Here is a 15,366-nt window from a genome sequence, read left to right on the forward strand (position 1 = left end):
AGTGGCCTCAATGGGGTGTGATGTAGAATCATAGAGTTGGAAGGGACTTCCTGGGTCGTCTAGTCCAACCCCCTGCACTGTGCAGGACACTCCCAACCCTATCGCTCATCCACTGTCACCTGCCACCCCCTTGAACCTTCACAGAATCAGCCTCTCCGTCAGATGGCTCTCCAGCCTCTGTTTAAAAATCTCCAAAGATGGAGAACCCACCACCTCTCGAGGAAGCCTGTTCCACTGAGAAACCACTCTGAGTCCACTCTCCAAAGCAGCCATCTCTTCCTGAGGAACTGATCTCTGGTACTGTGTTAATTCCAGGAGATCTCCAGGCCTCACCTGGAGTTTTGCCGTCGGACTTCTCATGAAGTCCCGGTCCAGGTTGACCGTTGTGTCTCTGAACGTTCTGCTGCTCCGGATCTTCCTTCTCCAGGACACCCCTCCTGAGACAGAGGTGGACTTCTGTTTCTGACTCAAAAAGCAGACTTCTTTGGACATTAAGGGAGCCTTTGGTTTTCAGGCACACGCAGAAAGTTGTTTCAGCTTTTCAGCAGGTTTGGAGGAAGGACTCTTCTCCTTGAAGGTCAAACACATTGCTGGTAAAATCAATTGCAATGCATTTGTTTTCCTGCAAAGCTGTATCAGCTGTGAACGTTATTGGGAGAGGGGCAGGGGGGGAGAGAGAGAGAGAGGGTCTTCAGGAAAAACAGTTTTAAAAATAGAAGACTCAATCCCCTGGACATCTCCCCTGGCTCTGTGTGTGGCTACAGGGAGAGAAAGGACTTTGAATCAAAAAAATTGCCCCAAATGCAGAAAGTCTCAGGGATTAATGGATCAGGGAGTGACAACTACGCTCAAAAGTCAGGCCTGCTTGCAATTACTTGATCCAGATCACTTCTGCTGTCAGTTCATGGAGACACACTTCTGTGGGTCAGTCAGCGTTTCAGGATCAAGGTCCAAATAAGATTAAAGCCTCTGGCTTCGAAACGTTTCAGGTACACCTTCGTTTTCCTTCCTCAGCGATTCCTCTTCTGCTCCGTGTAGTTAGATGCGCAAAGGGAAGCAACATCTGCTTCAGTCTCTTTCAAAATAGGGTGGCAATTCTCTAGTCCTCATGGTGCATTTGAGCTGGGAAAAAACCTGTGAGTTTGCCGGAGTCACTAAGCACATCTATTACCCTCTTTTCTTTCTCCCGAGGAAAAACAGCCTCTGAAAGCTGGGAAAAAACATTTGGAGATTGACTGATTTTATGCCATTTCTTTTCTGGGCTTCTGATATTTTTTTTTAAACATCAGAAATGTGGGAACACTGCGGCATTAAAGAGGCTGGTCCGTAGAGCTTGTTTGCCTGGGAAGAACTACAGGGAATACAAGCCCCAGGGGGACATACCAGAGCAAACGGGATGAAATTAATTCAAAAGAAATTCAATCCAAACATCCGGAAGAAGTTCCTGACAGTTAGAGCGGTTCCTCAGTGGAACAGGCTTCCTCGGGAGGTGGTGGGTTCTCCATCTTTGGAAATCTTTACGCAGAGGCTGGAGAGCCATCTGATGGAGAGGCTGATTCTGTGAAGGCTCAAGGGGGTGGCAGGTTACAGTGGAGGAGCGAGAGGGTTGTGACTGTGTCCTGCATAGTGCAGGGGGTTGGACTAGATGACCCAGGAGGTCCCTTCCAACTCTATGATTCTATGAAGGGTACAGCAAAAGGTAGAAATTATGGCGTATGGCAAAAGGAGGTTACAGTTCTGGGGCCAACTTTGAACACATGAATTTGCCTTATACTGAATCAGACCCTTGGTCCATTGAGGCCAGTATTGTCTACGCAGACTGGCAGCAGCTCTTCAGGGTCTTGATCAGAGGTCCTTCAAATCACCTTCAGCCTGGTCCTCAGCTGGAGATGCTGGGGATTGAAACAGGGACCTTCTGCATGCTGGGAAGATGCTCTACTGCTGAGCCATAGTATCTGACCTTGCAAAATGCAGCAACTCGCATCTACCTGCCTATCCATAGTGACCTCAATTTCATGCTCAGGTGATGCCCATCACCACTAAAAATCTCCAGAATCCAGCCTGGCCTGGAGGAAATTCACCTACCATCTCACAGTGGTGATCAGCAGTTCCCTGGGTATGCAAGGAAGGGCCACAAGAGACAAACACTGGCACATCCCTTCCTGCCCACCCACTCAGCATCTGCCTAAGTTCACAGAATGAGCCTCTTGTGGTGCAGAGTGGTAAGGCAGCCGTCTGAAAGCTTTGCCCATGAGGCTGGGAGTTCAATCCCAGCAGCCGGCTCAAGGTTGACTCAGCCTTCCATCCTTCTGAGGTCGGTAAAATGAGTACCCAGCTTGCTGGGGGGTAAACGGTCATGACTGGGGAAGGCACTGGCAAACCACCCCGTACTGAGTCTGCCATGAAAACGCTGGAGGGCGTCACCCCAAGGGTCAGACATGACTCGGTGCTTGCACAGGGGGTACCTTTACCTTTAAGTTCAAAGAATCAGCCTCTCCGTCAGATGGCTATCCAGCCTCTGCTTTAAAATTTCCAAAGATCGAGAACCCACCACCTCCTGAGGAAGCCTGTTTTACTGAGGAACAACTCTCGGGAACTTCTTCTGGATGTTTAGCCGAAAATTCCTTCAAATTAATTTGGACCCACTGGTTCTGGTCTAACCCTCTGGGGCAACCGAAAACAACTCTGCTCCATCTTCTCTAGGACAGCCCTTCAAGTATTTGAAGATGGTTATCTCATCACCTCTTAGTCGTCTCCTCTCCAGGCTAAGCAGACAAGGCTCCCTCAACCTTTCCTCATATGACTTGGGTCTCCAAATCCCTTGCCACCTCCTCTGGATACGCTCCAGGAACTGAAAACTCATTACAGAGCATGTATCTTGAAGCCACCGCCAGCTGTACATGAATGCATGAAGGTGCCTTAAGCCAAATCAGACTCTTGGTCCATGGAAATACTGTCTGCTCAAGACCAGCGACAGCTCTCTACGGCCTCAAGTAGACAAGCCATTCTCTTCCGCTGTTACCTGTTACCTGGTCCAAAGCTGAAGCTACCTCATGTGACCCCTGAGATCTACTCAGGTTTCCTTTTCACTGTACCATCACAGCTGTTTTGGGAGGGCCGGTCCGACCACTTGTCGGATTCCAGAATCAACAGCAGATTGGGTGGAGTCACGACTCGTGCAAAAAAAAAAAAAAAAGACAGACCATCCTCTTCTTGTGTGGCCAAGAGCAGACGAGTCATCAGGTGGATGAGCTGTATCCGCAGCAATGTCCGCAGGATTGAACCCTTTCGGGGGTATGTCGAACCACGACGTCATTGGGACATGAAAGTGCTAGTGGGCGGAATGCAATTCTTTTAGGATTCGTCAGCATGCCTGTTGTAACTTTCATACCTGTTTCATGACTGGGCGCCTCAGGGCTGCCAGCGATGGCTTGAATTAAATTGCTGTCAGCTGTCCTGACCCGGAGGGAGAGGGTGGTCGCAGAGGTAGGTGTCATTTTGAGAGCCGGCATGGTGTAGTGGCGTAGCAGTCAAAATCCGGAGAGCCAGATTTGATTCCCCACTCCTCCACATGCAGCCAACTGGGTGACCTTAGGCTAGAAACAGTCCCGTTAGAGCTGTTCTCTCACAGTTCTGTCAGAGCTCTCTCAGCCCCACCTACCTCACAGGGTTTCTGCCGTAGGGAGAGGAAGGAAAGGCAATTGTAAGCTGCTTTGAGACTCCTTTGGGTAGTGAAAAGAGGGAAGCTACTTCAACTGGCTATAAAAATCAGTTCCCCACAGAGAAAACAGCTGCTGGGGGGGGGACTCTATGGTATTAGACTTGGGGAGGCCAAGCTGTGGTTCGCCAACTATCCGTGGACTACAGTTCCCATGAGCCCCTGCTAGCAGAGATCCTGGGCAAGACGTTGGGGCAGGGTAGTCAAACTGCGGCCCTCCAGATGTTCATGGACCACAATTCCCAGGAGCCCTTGCCAGCATTCGCTGGCGAATGCTGGCAAGGGCTCCTGGGAATTGTAGTCCATGGACATCTGGAGGGCCGCAATTTGACTACCCCTGCGTTGGAGTATAGCTTTGCCTTAGACAAGCACATTGTTCACACTGATCCCAAATTCTGCGGTCTTAGTTCTATTACATCATTCACTAGTGACAAATAAAGCCAACCAAATCCATCGAAAACGGCAGAATTCAGAAAAAGCTGAAACGTTTCCTTGCTTCACTCAATTGGCACCATGTATGCTAGCTGGAAGGGTAAGGCTATCAGCCTTAATACAAAGTGCCGGCTAGTCAACGCCGTTGTCTTCCCCGTAACAACCTACAGATGCAAAAGCTGGACCCTGAAGAAGGAGGACAGGAGGAGAATAGATGCCTTCGAATTATGGTGTTGGAGACGAATGCTGCGAATACCCTGGACAGCCAAAGTGACCAACAAGGTGGTTTTGGAGAGGAGCAAACCAACTATGTCATTAGAAGCAAAGATATTACGGCTAAAGCTCACTTGCTTTGGACACATCATGCGATCAAACTCGCTAGAAAAACCATTAATGCTCGGCATGGTCAGCAGCAGAAGGAAACGTGGTCGCCAAAGGATCCGCTGGCTCGACACGACTAAAGCCGATACAGGGATGACCACGAACCAACTAAAAGCAGCAGTCAGAGACAGAAACACGTGGAAAAACTTTCCTTTAAAATCGCCAAGGGTCAGACACGACTGAACGGATAACATCAACATGCTCGCTGCGGAATCTGCCTTGTCATAGAATCTGGTTTCCCAGGGGACACAATTCGGCTGAGTACACTGATCTAGCACCTCCAGCCCGGATCTAGCCTTGACCCAGCACCTCCGGAAAGCTCTGCTGACATTATAGGAGCTCCCTTCGTTCTGTTCTCCAGGACAGGGAAAGAATGAGACACACGGGAGAAAAGGTTTACTGTTTCTAGAACAAAAAGCTGAATTTCTCAGGGAAGCCTTTGGTGTCTGCCTAACAGAGACCAAATGGCACAGTTTACGGCTAAGTCATAAACCTCCATTCCCCAGCCTTGCTCACAATCACCGTCTTTGCCTTAAATGAATGCGTTTTCCTCCCTAGGGCAGGTATTTCCTTTCGGGCATGCCTGGAAAGCGTGTGATAGCCTTAAACTTCCCCAAGTGAGATTCATTGCAAGCCATGAAACTGAATCCCAGAGTGATAAACCTCATCGAAAGCCAGGAAGGGGGGGGGGGGGAGAGAAACACAAACTGACAGTACACGAGGAATTGTTGAAGCAATCGCAAATCTCATATAGAAATGCGGAAAGAGAGAGCCGGGGCACAATCGGGCCAAAGGGAAATGCATTCGTGTCTCATTAGTTTCAAAGTTTAAGGAAATGCATAACTCTTTCGTTGAAGCCAAACATATTTTGGGCCCTGTTCACTGAAATTCATTGTACTTTGTGCCCCAACCCTACGGTGTGACCCTCATCCACGACCAAACAAGAAGAACCTGGTAGCAGAGAAGGAGGACCAGAAACGGAAGAAGAAGAGCTGGGTTTTTGGTCTTGCTTTTCTCTCCCCGAAGGAGTCTCAAAGCAGCTTACCATTGCCTTCCCTCCCTCTCCCCACAACAGACACCCTGTGAGGGAGGGGAGGCTGGGAGAACTCTTTCAGAACTGCTCTGTGCGAACAGCTCTAACAGGACTATGACGAGTCCAAGGCCACCCGGCTGGCGGCATGTGGAGGGGAATAAGGAATCAAAGCCGGCTCTCCGGATTAGAAGTCGCAGCTCTTAACAATGACACCAAGCTGGCTCTCTAACCTGGTGGCGAGGGATGAAAAGAACCCAGATTAAATCTTAGGAATCACACACCTTAGGTTTGCACTGAGCACAATACGTAAGAGGAACCCCCCTAGACCAGACTAGGGGTCCCTCTAGACCAGCATCTTGTTTCGCATAGCGGCTAATCATAGAATCATAGAATCATAGAGTTGGAAGGGGCCATACAGGCCATCTGGTCCAACCCCCTGCTCAACGCAGGATTAGTCCTAAGCATCCTAAAGCATCCAAGAAAAGTGTGTATCCAACCTTTGCTTGAAGACTTCCAGTGAGGGGGCGCTCACCACCTCCTTAGGCAGCCTATTCCACTGCTGAACGACTCTGACTGAGAAAAACTTTTTCCTGATATCTAGCCTATATCGTTGTACTTGAAGTTTAAACCCATTACTGCGTGTCCTTTCCTCTGCAGCCAGCAGAAACAGCATCCTGCCCTCCTCCAAGTGACAACCTTTCAAATACTTAAAGAGGGCTATCATGTCCCCTCTCAACCTCCTTTTCTCCAGGCTGAACATTCCCAAGTCTCTCAACCTATCTTCATAGGGCTTGGTCCCTTGGCCCCAGATCATCTTCGTCGCTCTCCTCTGTACCCTTTCAATTTTATCGATGTCCTTCTTGAAGTGAGGCCTCCAGAACTGCACACAGTACTCCAGGTGTGGTCTGACCAGTGCCGTATACAAGGGGACTATGACATCTTGTGATTTTGATGTGATGCCTCTGTTGATACAGCCCAAAATGGCATTTGCCTTTTTTACCGCTGCATCACACTGCCTGCTCATGTTTAGTTTACAATCCACAAGTACCCCAAGGTCTCGTTCACACACAGTGCTACCTAGAAGCGTATCCCCCATCCAGTAGGCATGCTTTTCATTTTTCTGACCCAGATGCAGAACTTTACACTTATCTTTATTAAATTGCATCTTGTTCTCATTTGCCCATTTTTCCATTGTGTTCAGATCTCGTTGAAATCTGTCTCTATCTTCCGGAGTATTTGCCAGTCCTCCCAATTTCGGTGTCATCTGCAAACTTGATGAGTAGTCCCTCCACCCCCTCATCTAGATCATTAATAAATATGTTAAAAAGTACCGGGCCGAGCACCGAACCCTGAGGTACCCCGCTACTCACCTCTCTCCAGTCTGATGAAACACCATTGACAACAACTCTTTGAGTGCGGTTCTCTAACCAATTCCCTATCCACCTAACGATCTGAAAATCCAGATTGCAGTCCTTCAACTTATCCATCAGAACATCATGGGGAACCTTGTCAAAAGCTTTACTAAAATCCAAGTAAATGACATCAACCAAATTTCCCCGATCCAGCAAACCTGTTACTTGGTCAAAAAAGGAAACTAGGTTGGTCTGGCAGGACCTGTTGGAGACAAATCCATGCTGACTTCCTTGGATCACCAAATTGTCCTCCAGATGTTTGCAGATCGCTCCCTTTAATATCTGCTCCATTATCTTCCCCACAACAGAGGTGAGACTCACTGGTCTGTAGTTTCCCGGGTCATCCTTCCTCCCTTTTTTGAAGATCGGAATAACGTTTGCTCTTTTCCAGTCCTCCGGGACATCTCCAGTCCTTAAAGAGGTTCCGAAGATGATGGACAAGGGCTGTGCAAGTTCTCTGGAAAGTTCTTTGAGTACTCTCGGGTGCATTTCATCTGGACCAGGGGATTTGAACTCATCCAGTGCAGCTAAATGCCTCTCGACCACCTCTCTATCCATGTTAACCTGCCACCCAGACACTATCCTTTGGCTACAGCCATCTCTAGATGTGCCTAAACACTTTGACCTGTGGGAAAAAACAGATGTAAAATAGGCACTAAGCCTTTCTGCTTTCTCTGCATCTTCCGTTAGAGTTTGTCCAACCGCACCCAACAGCGGGCCTATTGCCTCCTTTACTTTACGTTTGCTCCTCACGTAACTGAAAAATCTTTTCTTGTTACATCAAATCAAAGAGAGCGTGAAGACCATGGCCTTCCCATGATGCTGCCTCCCAGCCTTGGCATTCAGAGGTATACTGCTTCTGTATATGGAAGAACTGAAGAGACCCCAGCCTCCGACAGTGAAATAGAAGGAGCTCCTGCAAGGTTACAATTTTTATTGTAATGATAACAATAACAGTAAACTTTCATCTCACTCTATTTAATAATCTAAGAGGGTAGTCAACCTGTGGTCCTCCAGATGTTCATGGACTACAATTCCCATGAGCCCCTGCCAGCAAATGCTGGCAAGGGCTCATGGGATTGTAGTCCACGAACATCTGGAGGACCACAGGTTGACTACCCGGGATCTAAGTGTCTCCAAACAGATTCTGGGAGACTCCAGTTTTAACCCCCTGCAGAAGCTTGCTAGGTGACCTTGGGCGAGTCACACATTCTCAGCCTCACCTACCTCACAAGGGTGTTGTGAAGTTGAAACAGAAATGGGAAGAATTGTGTCATAATTGGCTTTGGCGACCCTCTGGTGATGAAACTGAAGAAGGAATGTCTAAATTAAAAAAAATACTTTGTTGGGGTAGAACCATGGGGGATGAACAAATGAATAAAGAAATTGAACTCCGCATAAGGGGCCACCGCCATGCAGTCCGCCAGAGTCAATTTGCACCAAACAGGATACAATGAGAGTAAGGATGCCATCATTCAGGTTCGATTTGGAGATAGCTTCAAGCCCTTCCAGCGTTCCGCAGGGCCTGCAAAATGGAGCTCTTCCGCCAGGTCTATGGTTGAGGCCGGCGCGGCAAGGAAGATCTGTATGGCCCGCCTTCCGGGATAGAGCAATGTGAATGGCGGCTTGCGGGTTTCGTCTGCGCCCCTCTTCCCACCCCCCTCTAGGAGATTTTTATTGGGGGAAGGATAGTGATTCGAGTTCGTTTTTCCCTCTGTATCTCCTTTTTTGTTACTGTGATCAGTTGGATCTGTGTTATGTTTTATGTCTGGAGGTTTGAATAGGGGTTTTTACTGTGATTTTATTCAGACTATTGTAACCCGCCACGAGCTATTTGGGAGTGGCGGGAAATAAATTGAGGAGATGATGATGATGATGATGATGATGATGATGATGATGATGATGATGATAAATACAACTCATCCCCGGATTACAGAGATCTGAGAGAAGGGATGCTTTCGAAGGGGGATTCTATGGCATGGTACTCCACTGAGGCTCCTGTCCTCTACAGCAGGGGTAGTCAACCTGTGGTCCTCCAGATGTCCATGGACTGCAATTCCCATGAGCCCCTGCCAGCGTTTGCTGGCAGGGGCTCATGGGAACTGTAGTCCATGAATATCTGAAGGACCACAGGTTGACTGCCCCTGCTCTACAGACTCCGTTCCCAAATTCCCAAACGTTTCCCAACCTGGAGCTGGCAACCCTGGCCTCCATCCCCCCCAGGGGTCAGAGAGGACCTCCTAAGCCATTCAGAGTCATTTACAAGATCTGAGCAAGAGAAAGAAAAGATTCCAGGCTCCGGAATAAAGACAGGAATGAGTTTTTCGAGCTGGGTGAAACAATTAAGAGATTCCCTGCTCACCAAACGACCATGAAAAATCCCATTTGCCCCTGACGGCTAAAGCACACTGGCAGTAAATTCGGCTTTCCTTGATCAAAGAAGAGGTTTTTTTTTTTTGCGGGGTGGCGTGGGGATCAGTCCTCAAAGCAAGCCAGAAACACACATCTCACTCGACTTTTCCCAATCCCACCCACCCCACCACATTGTAACAGCTTGTCTGTTCTCGCTTCATGTTCCAGGAGTTCAAACAGATTTCCACAAAAGTATTCAAATTACGTCAGCGCCGTTATCACAGTCTTCACAATGGCCTTGCATGAGAAGACAGTATTAGTACACCACACAATCCTTAAGCTGCTCATCCCCTGCCCTTCACACACAGCTTAAACCAGTTTACAATTTAAGGACATCGGAAGAGCCCTGTTGGATCAGACCAGGGGTCCATCTAGTCCAGCATCCTGCCTGATACAGTGGCCAACCAGTTCCTTTGGAGGGCCAACTAGAGGGCAAAGAGGCCGAGGCTTTCCTAAGAACATCAGAAGACCCCTGATGGGTCAGACCAGAGGTCCATCTAGTCCAGCATCCTGTCTCACACAGGGGCCAACCAGTTTCTCTGGAAGGCCAAAACAGGGCAAAGAGGCCAAGGCCATCCCCTGAGAACAACATTAAAAGATCCCAGTTGAATCAGACCAAAAGTTCGTCTTTCCCTATATGAGCCAAATCAATGAAATCGGACACGAGTAATCACAACATTCAGAAATCGATGGAACAACATTTTTTTCTCTTCCTGGATGTAGCAATGCAGGTCTGAAAGTCAGAAAACTTCAAAGGGAATATACAATGAAAAACTGGCAAATTAGAACTCGTCAAGGAATTGAGCACCTTTTTCCTTACACAGAGAATCAAATTTTGTTACTTGCTATAATAATAATTTCTGATAAAGCTACAGGATCCGGTTTTTGGAAATGTCATGGCAGATTTCAACAAGTTGTATCCTATTACATCCCCTTACTGGGTTGGGAAATAATTGGAGATGCAGGGAGGGTGTGTGGAGTGTGGGGAAAGGAGGGGGTTGGAGGGACCTCTGCAAGGCATAATACTATCAGATCCACCTTAAAGCAGCCATTTTCACCAGGCAAACTGATCTCTGTAACCGGGAGACCAGTTGTAATTCTGGGAGATCTCTAGTCACCGCCTGGCAACTCTTAGATGTAAGTTAATAATCATACTTCAGACCATTTCTTCCTGGATTAGTTGGTGTTTATTCTACTTAGTTACGCTTTAATTCATCCGCAACCCATAACAGAGAGGCTAGAACCTCTGACCTCTCTCATTCTGTTTTGGAATAAGCTACTAAATTCCTCTTGAGCCTCTTGTGGCGCAGGGTGGTAAGGCAGCAGAAATGCTGTCTGAAGCTGTCTGCCCATGAGGCTGGGAATTCGATCCCAGCAGCTGGCTCAAGGTTGACTCAGCCTTCCATCCTTCCGAGGTTGGTAAAATGAGTACCCAGCTTGCTGGGGGGTAAACGGTAATGACTAGGGGAGGCACTGGCAAACCACCCCGTATTGAGTCTGCCATGAAAACACTAGAGAGGGTCAGACATGACCTGGTGCTTGCACAGGGGATACTTTTACCTTTACCTTACTAAATTCCAGTCTCTTACAAAAAGAATCACACTAGGTTTATGATGGGATTCACACCAGGGTTCCAGGTGCAGCCTGGTAACCAAGAGGAGATTGGGAAGCGGGAACCATTGGCAATAATGTGACATCACTTCCTGGGGAAATGCCAGAAGTGATGTCATAACTCCGTAGGAATCCCTTGATACTCTATGGTAAAACCAGCTTTCCCCAGAAGTGACATCACACTACAGGCAACTATGGGCCAGTTCTCATTTTATTTTTCTCTCACCACCACTCTGGGTAGCAAGAAAAAACAAAAACTGGAGCCAGAAGGGGGACGGGCAACTCAAATTAACACCAAACCTCTTTCTACCCCCCTTCTCATTCTGCAATTTGGCTCATAAATGCGTGCAAAATTATTCCCTTCTAATTTGCATCAGACGTAAGCCCTGATTCATGAAAGCTCATGCTTGCAGGTGGACTCCTGTTTCATTTAGCTTCACTGGCCTAACGCACCTACCCGCCCTAGCCTCTAATATAAATATTTGCTTAACTTAAAATTTATAAATTTCACTGCTTGTTGTTATGTGCTACTCTATAGGGCTAAAATTGGACCAGGTCTCTCAGCTTAGACCTGCAACTAGAGGCAAATAAGAGATGCGGTGTGTTTACTTGCACCCCTTGTTTATACCCTGCCTTTCTCCTCTCCTCCCTTCTACCCTTACCACAACCCTGCGAGGTAGGTGAGGCCAAGGGCTGTTTGGGAGGGGGGACTCAGGGATGCCAGCCTCCAGGTGGGGCCTGGGGATCTCCTGGAATGACAACTCCTCTCCAGACTGCAGAGATCAGATCCCCTGGAGAAAAGGGCTATTTGGGAGGGGGGACTCAGGGATGCCAGCCTCCAGGTGGGCCCTGGGGATCCCCTGGAATGACAGCTCCTCTCCAGACTGCAGAGATCAGTTCCCCTGGAGGAAAGGGCTGCTTGGGACGGGGGACTCAGGGATGCCAGCCTCCAGGTGGGGCCTGGGGATCTCCTGGAATGACAGCTCCTCTCCAGACTGCAGAGATCAGTTCCCCTGGAGGAAGGGGCTGCTTGGGAGGGGGGACTCAGGGATGCCAGCCTCCAGGTGGGGCCTGGGGATCCCCTGGAATGACAGCTCCTCTCCAGACTGCAGACATCAGTTCCCCTGGAGAAAAGGGCTGCTTGGGAGGGGGGACTCAGGGATGCCAGCCTCCAGGTGGGGCCTGGGGATACCCTGGAATACAAGCTCATCTTGAGACTAATGAAATCAGTTTCCCTGGAGAAAATTACTGCCATATAGGGTGGACTCCACAACATTATACTGCCCCGAGGTCCCTCCTCGCCCCAAATCCCGCCCACTCCCGGCTCCGCCCCCAAGGTCTCCAGGCATTTCCCTCCCCAGAGGTGGCAACCCCTTGGCGGCACTCACAGCGTGTGTCCGCAGACGTTGACCATCAGCTTGAGGGAGGGGTTCCTGTACTTGGTGGTTTTGCAGCGGGGGCAGCCCTGGTCGTCCATGGTGGGTTCCCAACTCCCACGGGAGGCGGCGCCTCCCTCTCCCCGGCTTCTTCTCCGCCTCGCCGCTTTGCTCCGCGGAGACGGTCCCCCATGGACGCCGCGTCCGCCCGCAAATGCCGACCGGGCGCTTCTTCAGCCGCGGAAAGAGAGTTCCGGGGGGAGATTCTCGCGCCGCCCCCTCACCGGGAGCTGTCAGTCAAGGCGCTCGGAGCCCCGATGGGATTCCTCGGGGGGCAGCTCGGCCTGGCCGGGATGGGGCTTGCAGCAGGACAGAAGCAGAGCGAGTTGCACCGTTGGATTTCTAAACCGATTGCGTTTGCTAGGTCCCATACCGTTGCCAACTCCGGATTCGGAAATACCTGGGGATTTTAGGGCGGGGCCTGGGAGGATGGGTTTTTTTAAGGGGGGTGGGCTTATAGTAGACAATAATGCTGTACAGGCCATCTGTCAAAACAATAGAGTTGCCCTGTTTTGCAAACCCAAAAATAGAGTTGCCATATTTTGCAAACCCAAAAATAGAGTTGCCATAGTTTGCAAACTTTTGATTACTTCTAACAACTTATCGCCATGGCAAATCTAATTTTTAACCACACACACCCTCTATTTAAGCTGAAGCCGGCCATCCCCGGGGTCGACAGGGCAAAACGGGCTCCAAAAAAGGACTTTTTCATCAGGTTTTTTTTTTAAGGACCCCAAAAAGGACAGACTCCAGAAGGGGGGGCGTGCCCTCTAAAAGGAGATCATCTGGTAGCCCTACAGAACGGCCATTGAACGTTTTAAAGAATACATCAATAAGTGATCTATCATTCCAGGTCTCCATCCCCCACCGGGAGGATGGTAACCCAAAATCCAGAGGGAGGGGGCGTCAAAAAACCCAACCTGGACATCATGGGGAAAACAAAACACACGGCTTGCCCAGTTGGTTGATTAACCAGGGTGCCCAGAGTTAATGCACACCGAGCTGCCCTCAAACTGCTACCCTCTCCAGATGTCTATGGACTACAATTCCCATGAGCCCTTGCCAGCATGCTTCTAGCAGACGCTCATGGGAACTGTAGTCCATGGACATCTGGAGAACCACAGCTGGGCTCTCCCTATGTAACCTTGTTGCTGTGTTGACTGCGCTAAATGGCTTTGAGCTGGCCTCCCTCTGGACTTGATGGGGAAGAAAACAATTGCGAACCTACTGCCTGGGAATAAAAATCCATTAAACTGATGGCTTTGGGCATGCTTAGGATCAGGCCGCAGGTCTTAGCCCTGTGCTTACCAACGCTGTCAAATCACAGGGGTTCTGACTCTTGAGTAAACATGCATATAGACAAGGCTGAAGCTGGGAAGGAAGGCGAAAGAAAGATTGCTCTAGGGTGGTAAAGCCAGGGGGGGGGAATCAATAAAGATTGAGAAGTTTAAGGCAGGGTTAGTCAACCTGTGGTCCTCCAGATGTCCATGGACTACAATTCCCATGAGCCCCTGCCAGCGTTTTCTGGCAGGGGCTCATGGGAATTGTAGTCCATGGACATCTGGAGGACCACAGGTTGACTAACCCTGGTTTAAGGCCCGTGGGTAAATTCCAGGGCAATCCTAAGGTTTACTCAGAAGTAAATCCCCACTGGGGTCAGTAGGGCTTAATTCCTGGAATCAATGCACGGCTGCGGGTTTCAATATGCCATTCATGTATTATTCTTAGTAATAAGAATAGTAGTAGATCTCTGAACTGCGGTTCAGAGGCGGTTTACAACAGATTAAAAATACATACCTATATATTAATAACATTTACATTCTACAAATGTGTGCAATTCTTGAATGCATGAAGCTGCCTTCTACTGAGTCAGACCCTCGCTCCATCAAAGTCAGTATCGTTGGCTCAGGCTGGCAGCAGCTCTTCAGGGTCTTACGCAGCGGTCTTTCTCATCTGAGGCCAAGCGACTTGGGAAAGGGGGGTTGGACTAGACAGCCTCTGTGGTCCCTTCCAACGCTATGATTCTATGATCACCTCCAGCCTGGTCCTTTTCACTGGAGGTGGCCGAGATCAAACCTGGGACCTACTCCCAAAGGAGGGGGGAGGGCTAACCAGAGTATTTGGCATATATTGCTTTTCATTCCCTCCAGAAATCAAGGATTCGGGCACATTTACTCGAAAGGAAATCCCTGTGTTCACTGGTGCCTAACTCCAAAAGAAATCGCCTTTTTAACAGGCCCCCGCGTTGAATGGCAAACAAGCCCACAGCAGTATTGAGAAGGCCTTCCTCGTGAGTAAACATGCCGCCTGGACAAGGTGCTTGTGGGGGGGGGGGAGGGAATAGCATTTCAAAAACTCCAGTTGCCTGTGGAAGCACATCATCCTGGAGAGAAGGGAGAGGCAATTCACAACCCAAGTGGTGGTTTAAAAAAGGAGATGAGCTGGTGTGGCAACCGAAGGGTTAAAAAAAAAACCCAAACCCCTCCCCCAGGCTGTGGATAGATTCAGGTGGGCAGTCCTGTTGCTCTGAAGCAGCAGAACCTTGAAGTCCAGGTAGATTACAGAGCCTGAGTTAGTACTATGAAAAAGTTGAAGGATGAGTACAATGAAAGAGAAGCTGAATGGAATAGAGTTCAAGGATGCAAAACCCCATAGTAAGACCCTTGGTTTCCACAAATCAGGCCCTCTAGCATGGACCATAGTCCCTAATAATAAAGCATGCTTACTCCAAAGTAAGCCTAAAGGGACTCCAATTGGAGCATCCTTCCGAGCCCATGGTTGTCGGGTTACAGCCCAGGATGCTTTGCCCTCTGTAGTCTAACCTTTTGGTTGCTTTTTAACATTCCAGGAAGATTTTATTTTTTAATTGTCAAAAAGGAAGGGGGGGGGAACTCTTTTGGTCTTCCAAAATTAAAAAAAAAAACTCCTTTA

At 49.0% G+C, this 15,366-nt stretch overlaps 1 protein-coding gene across 1 annotated transcript in view; it reads right to left on the reverse strand.

The window, feature by feature from the left end:
- MNAT1 (MNAT1 component of CDK activating kinase) overlaps positions 1-12,608 on the reverse strand; it is a 160,829-nt gene extending 148,221 nt beyond the window's left edge. Inside the window, exon 1 of the mRNA XM_077323927.1 lies at positions 12,388-12,608. Within this exon, the coding sequence (XP_077180042.1) occupies positions 12,388-12,476 (89 nt within the window). The 5' untranslated portion in view covers positions 12,477-12,608. The remainder of the gene's footprint in view (positions 1-12,387) is intronic.
- Between the last annotated feature and the right edge of the window lie 2,758 nt (positions 12,609-15,366).

This window comes from Paroedura picta, chromosome 2, assembly GCF_049243985.1.
Source record: "Paroedura picta isolate Pp20150507F chromosome 2, Ppicta_v3.0, whole genome shotgun sequence".
NCBI lineage: Eukaryota > Metazoa > Chordata > Lepidosauria > Squamata > Gekkonidae > Paroedura > Paroedura picta.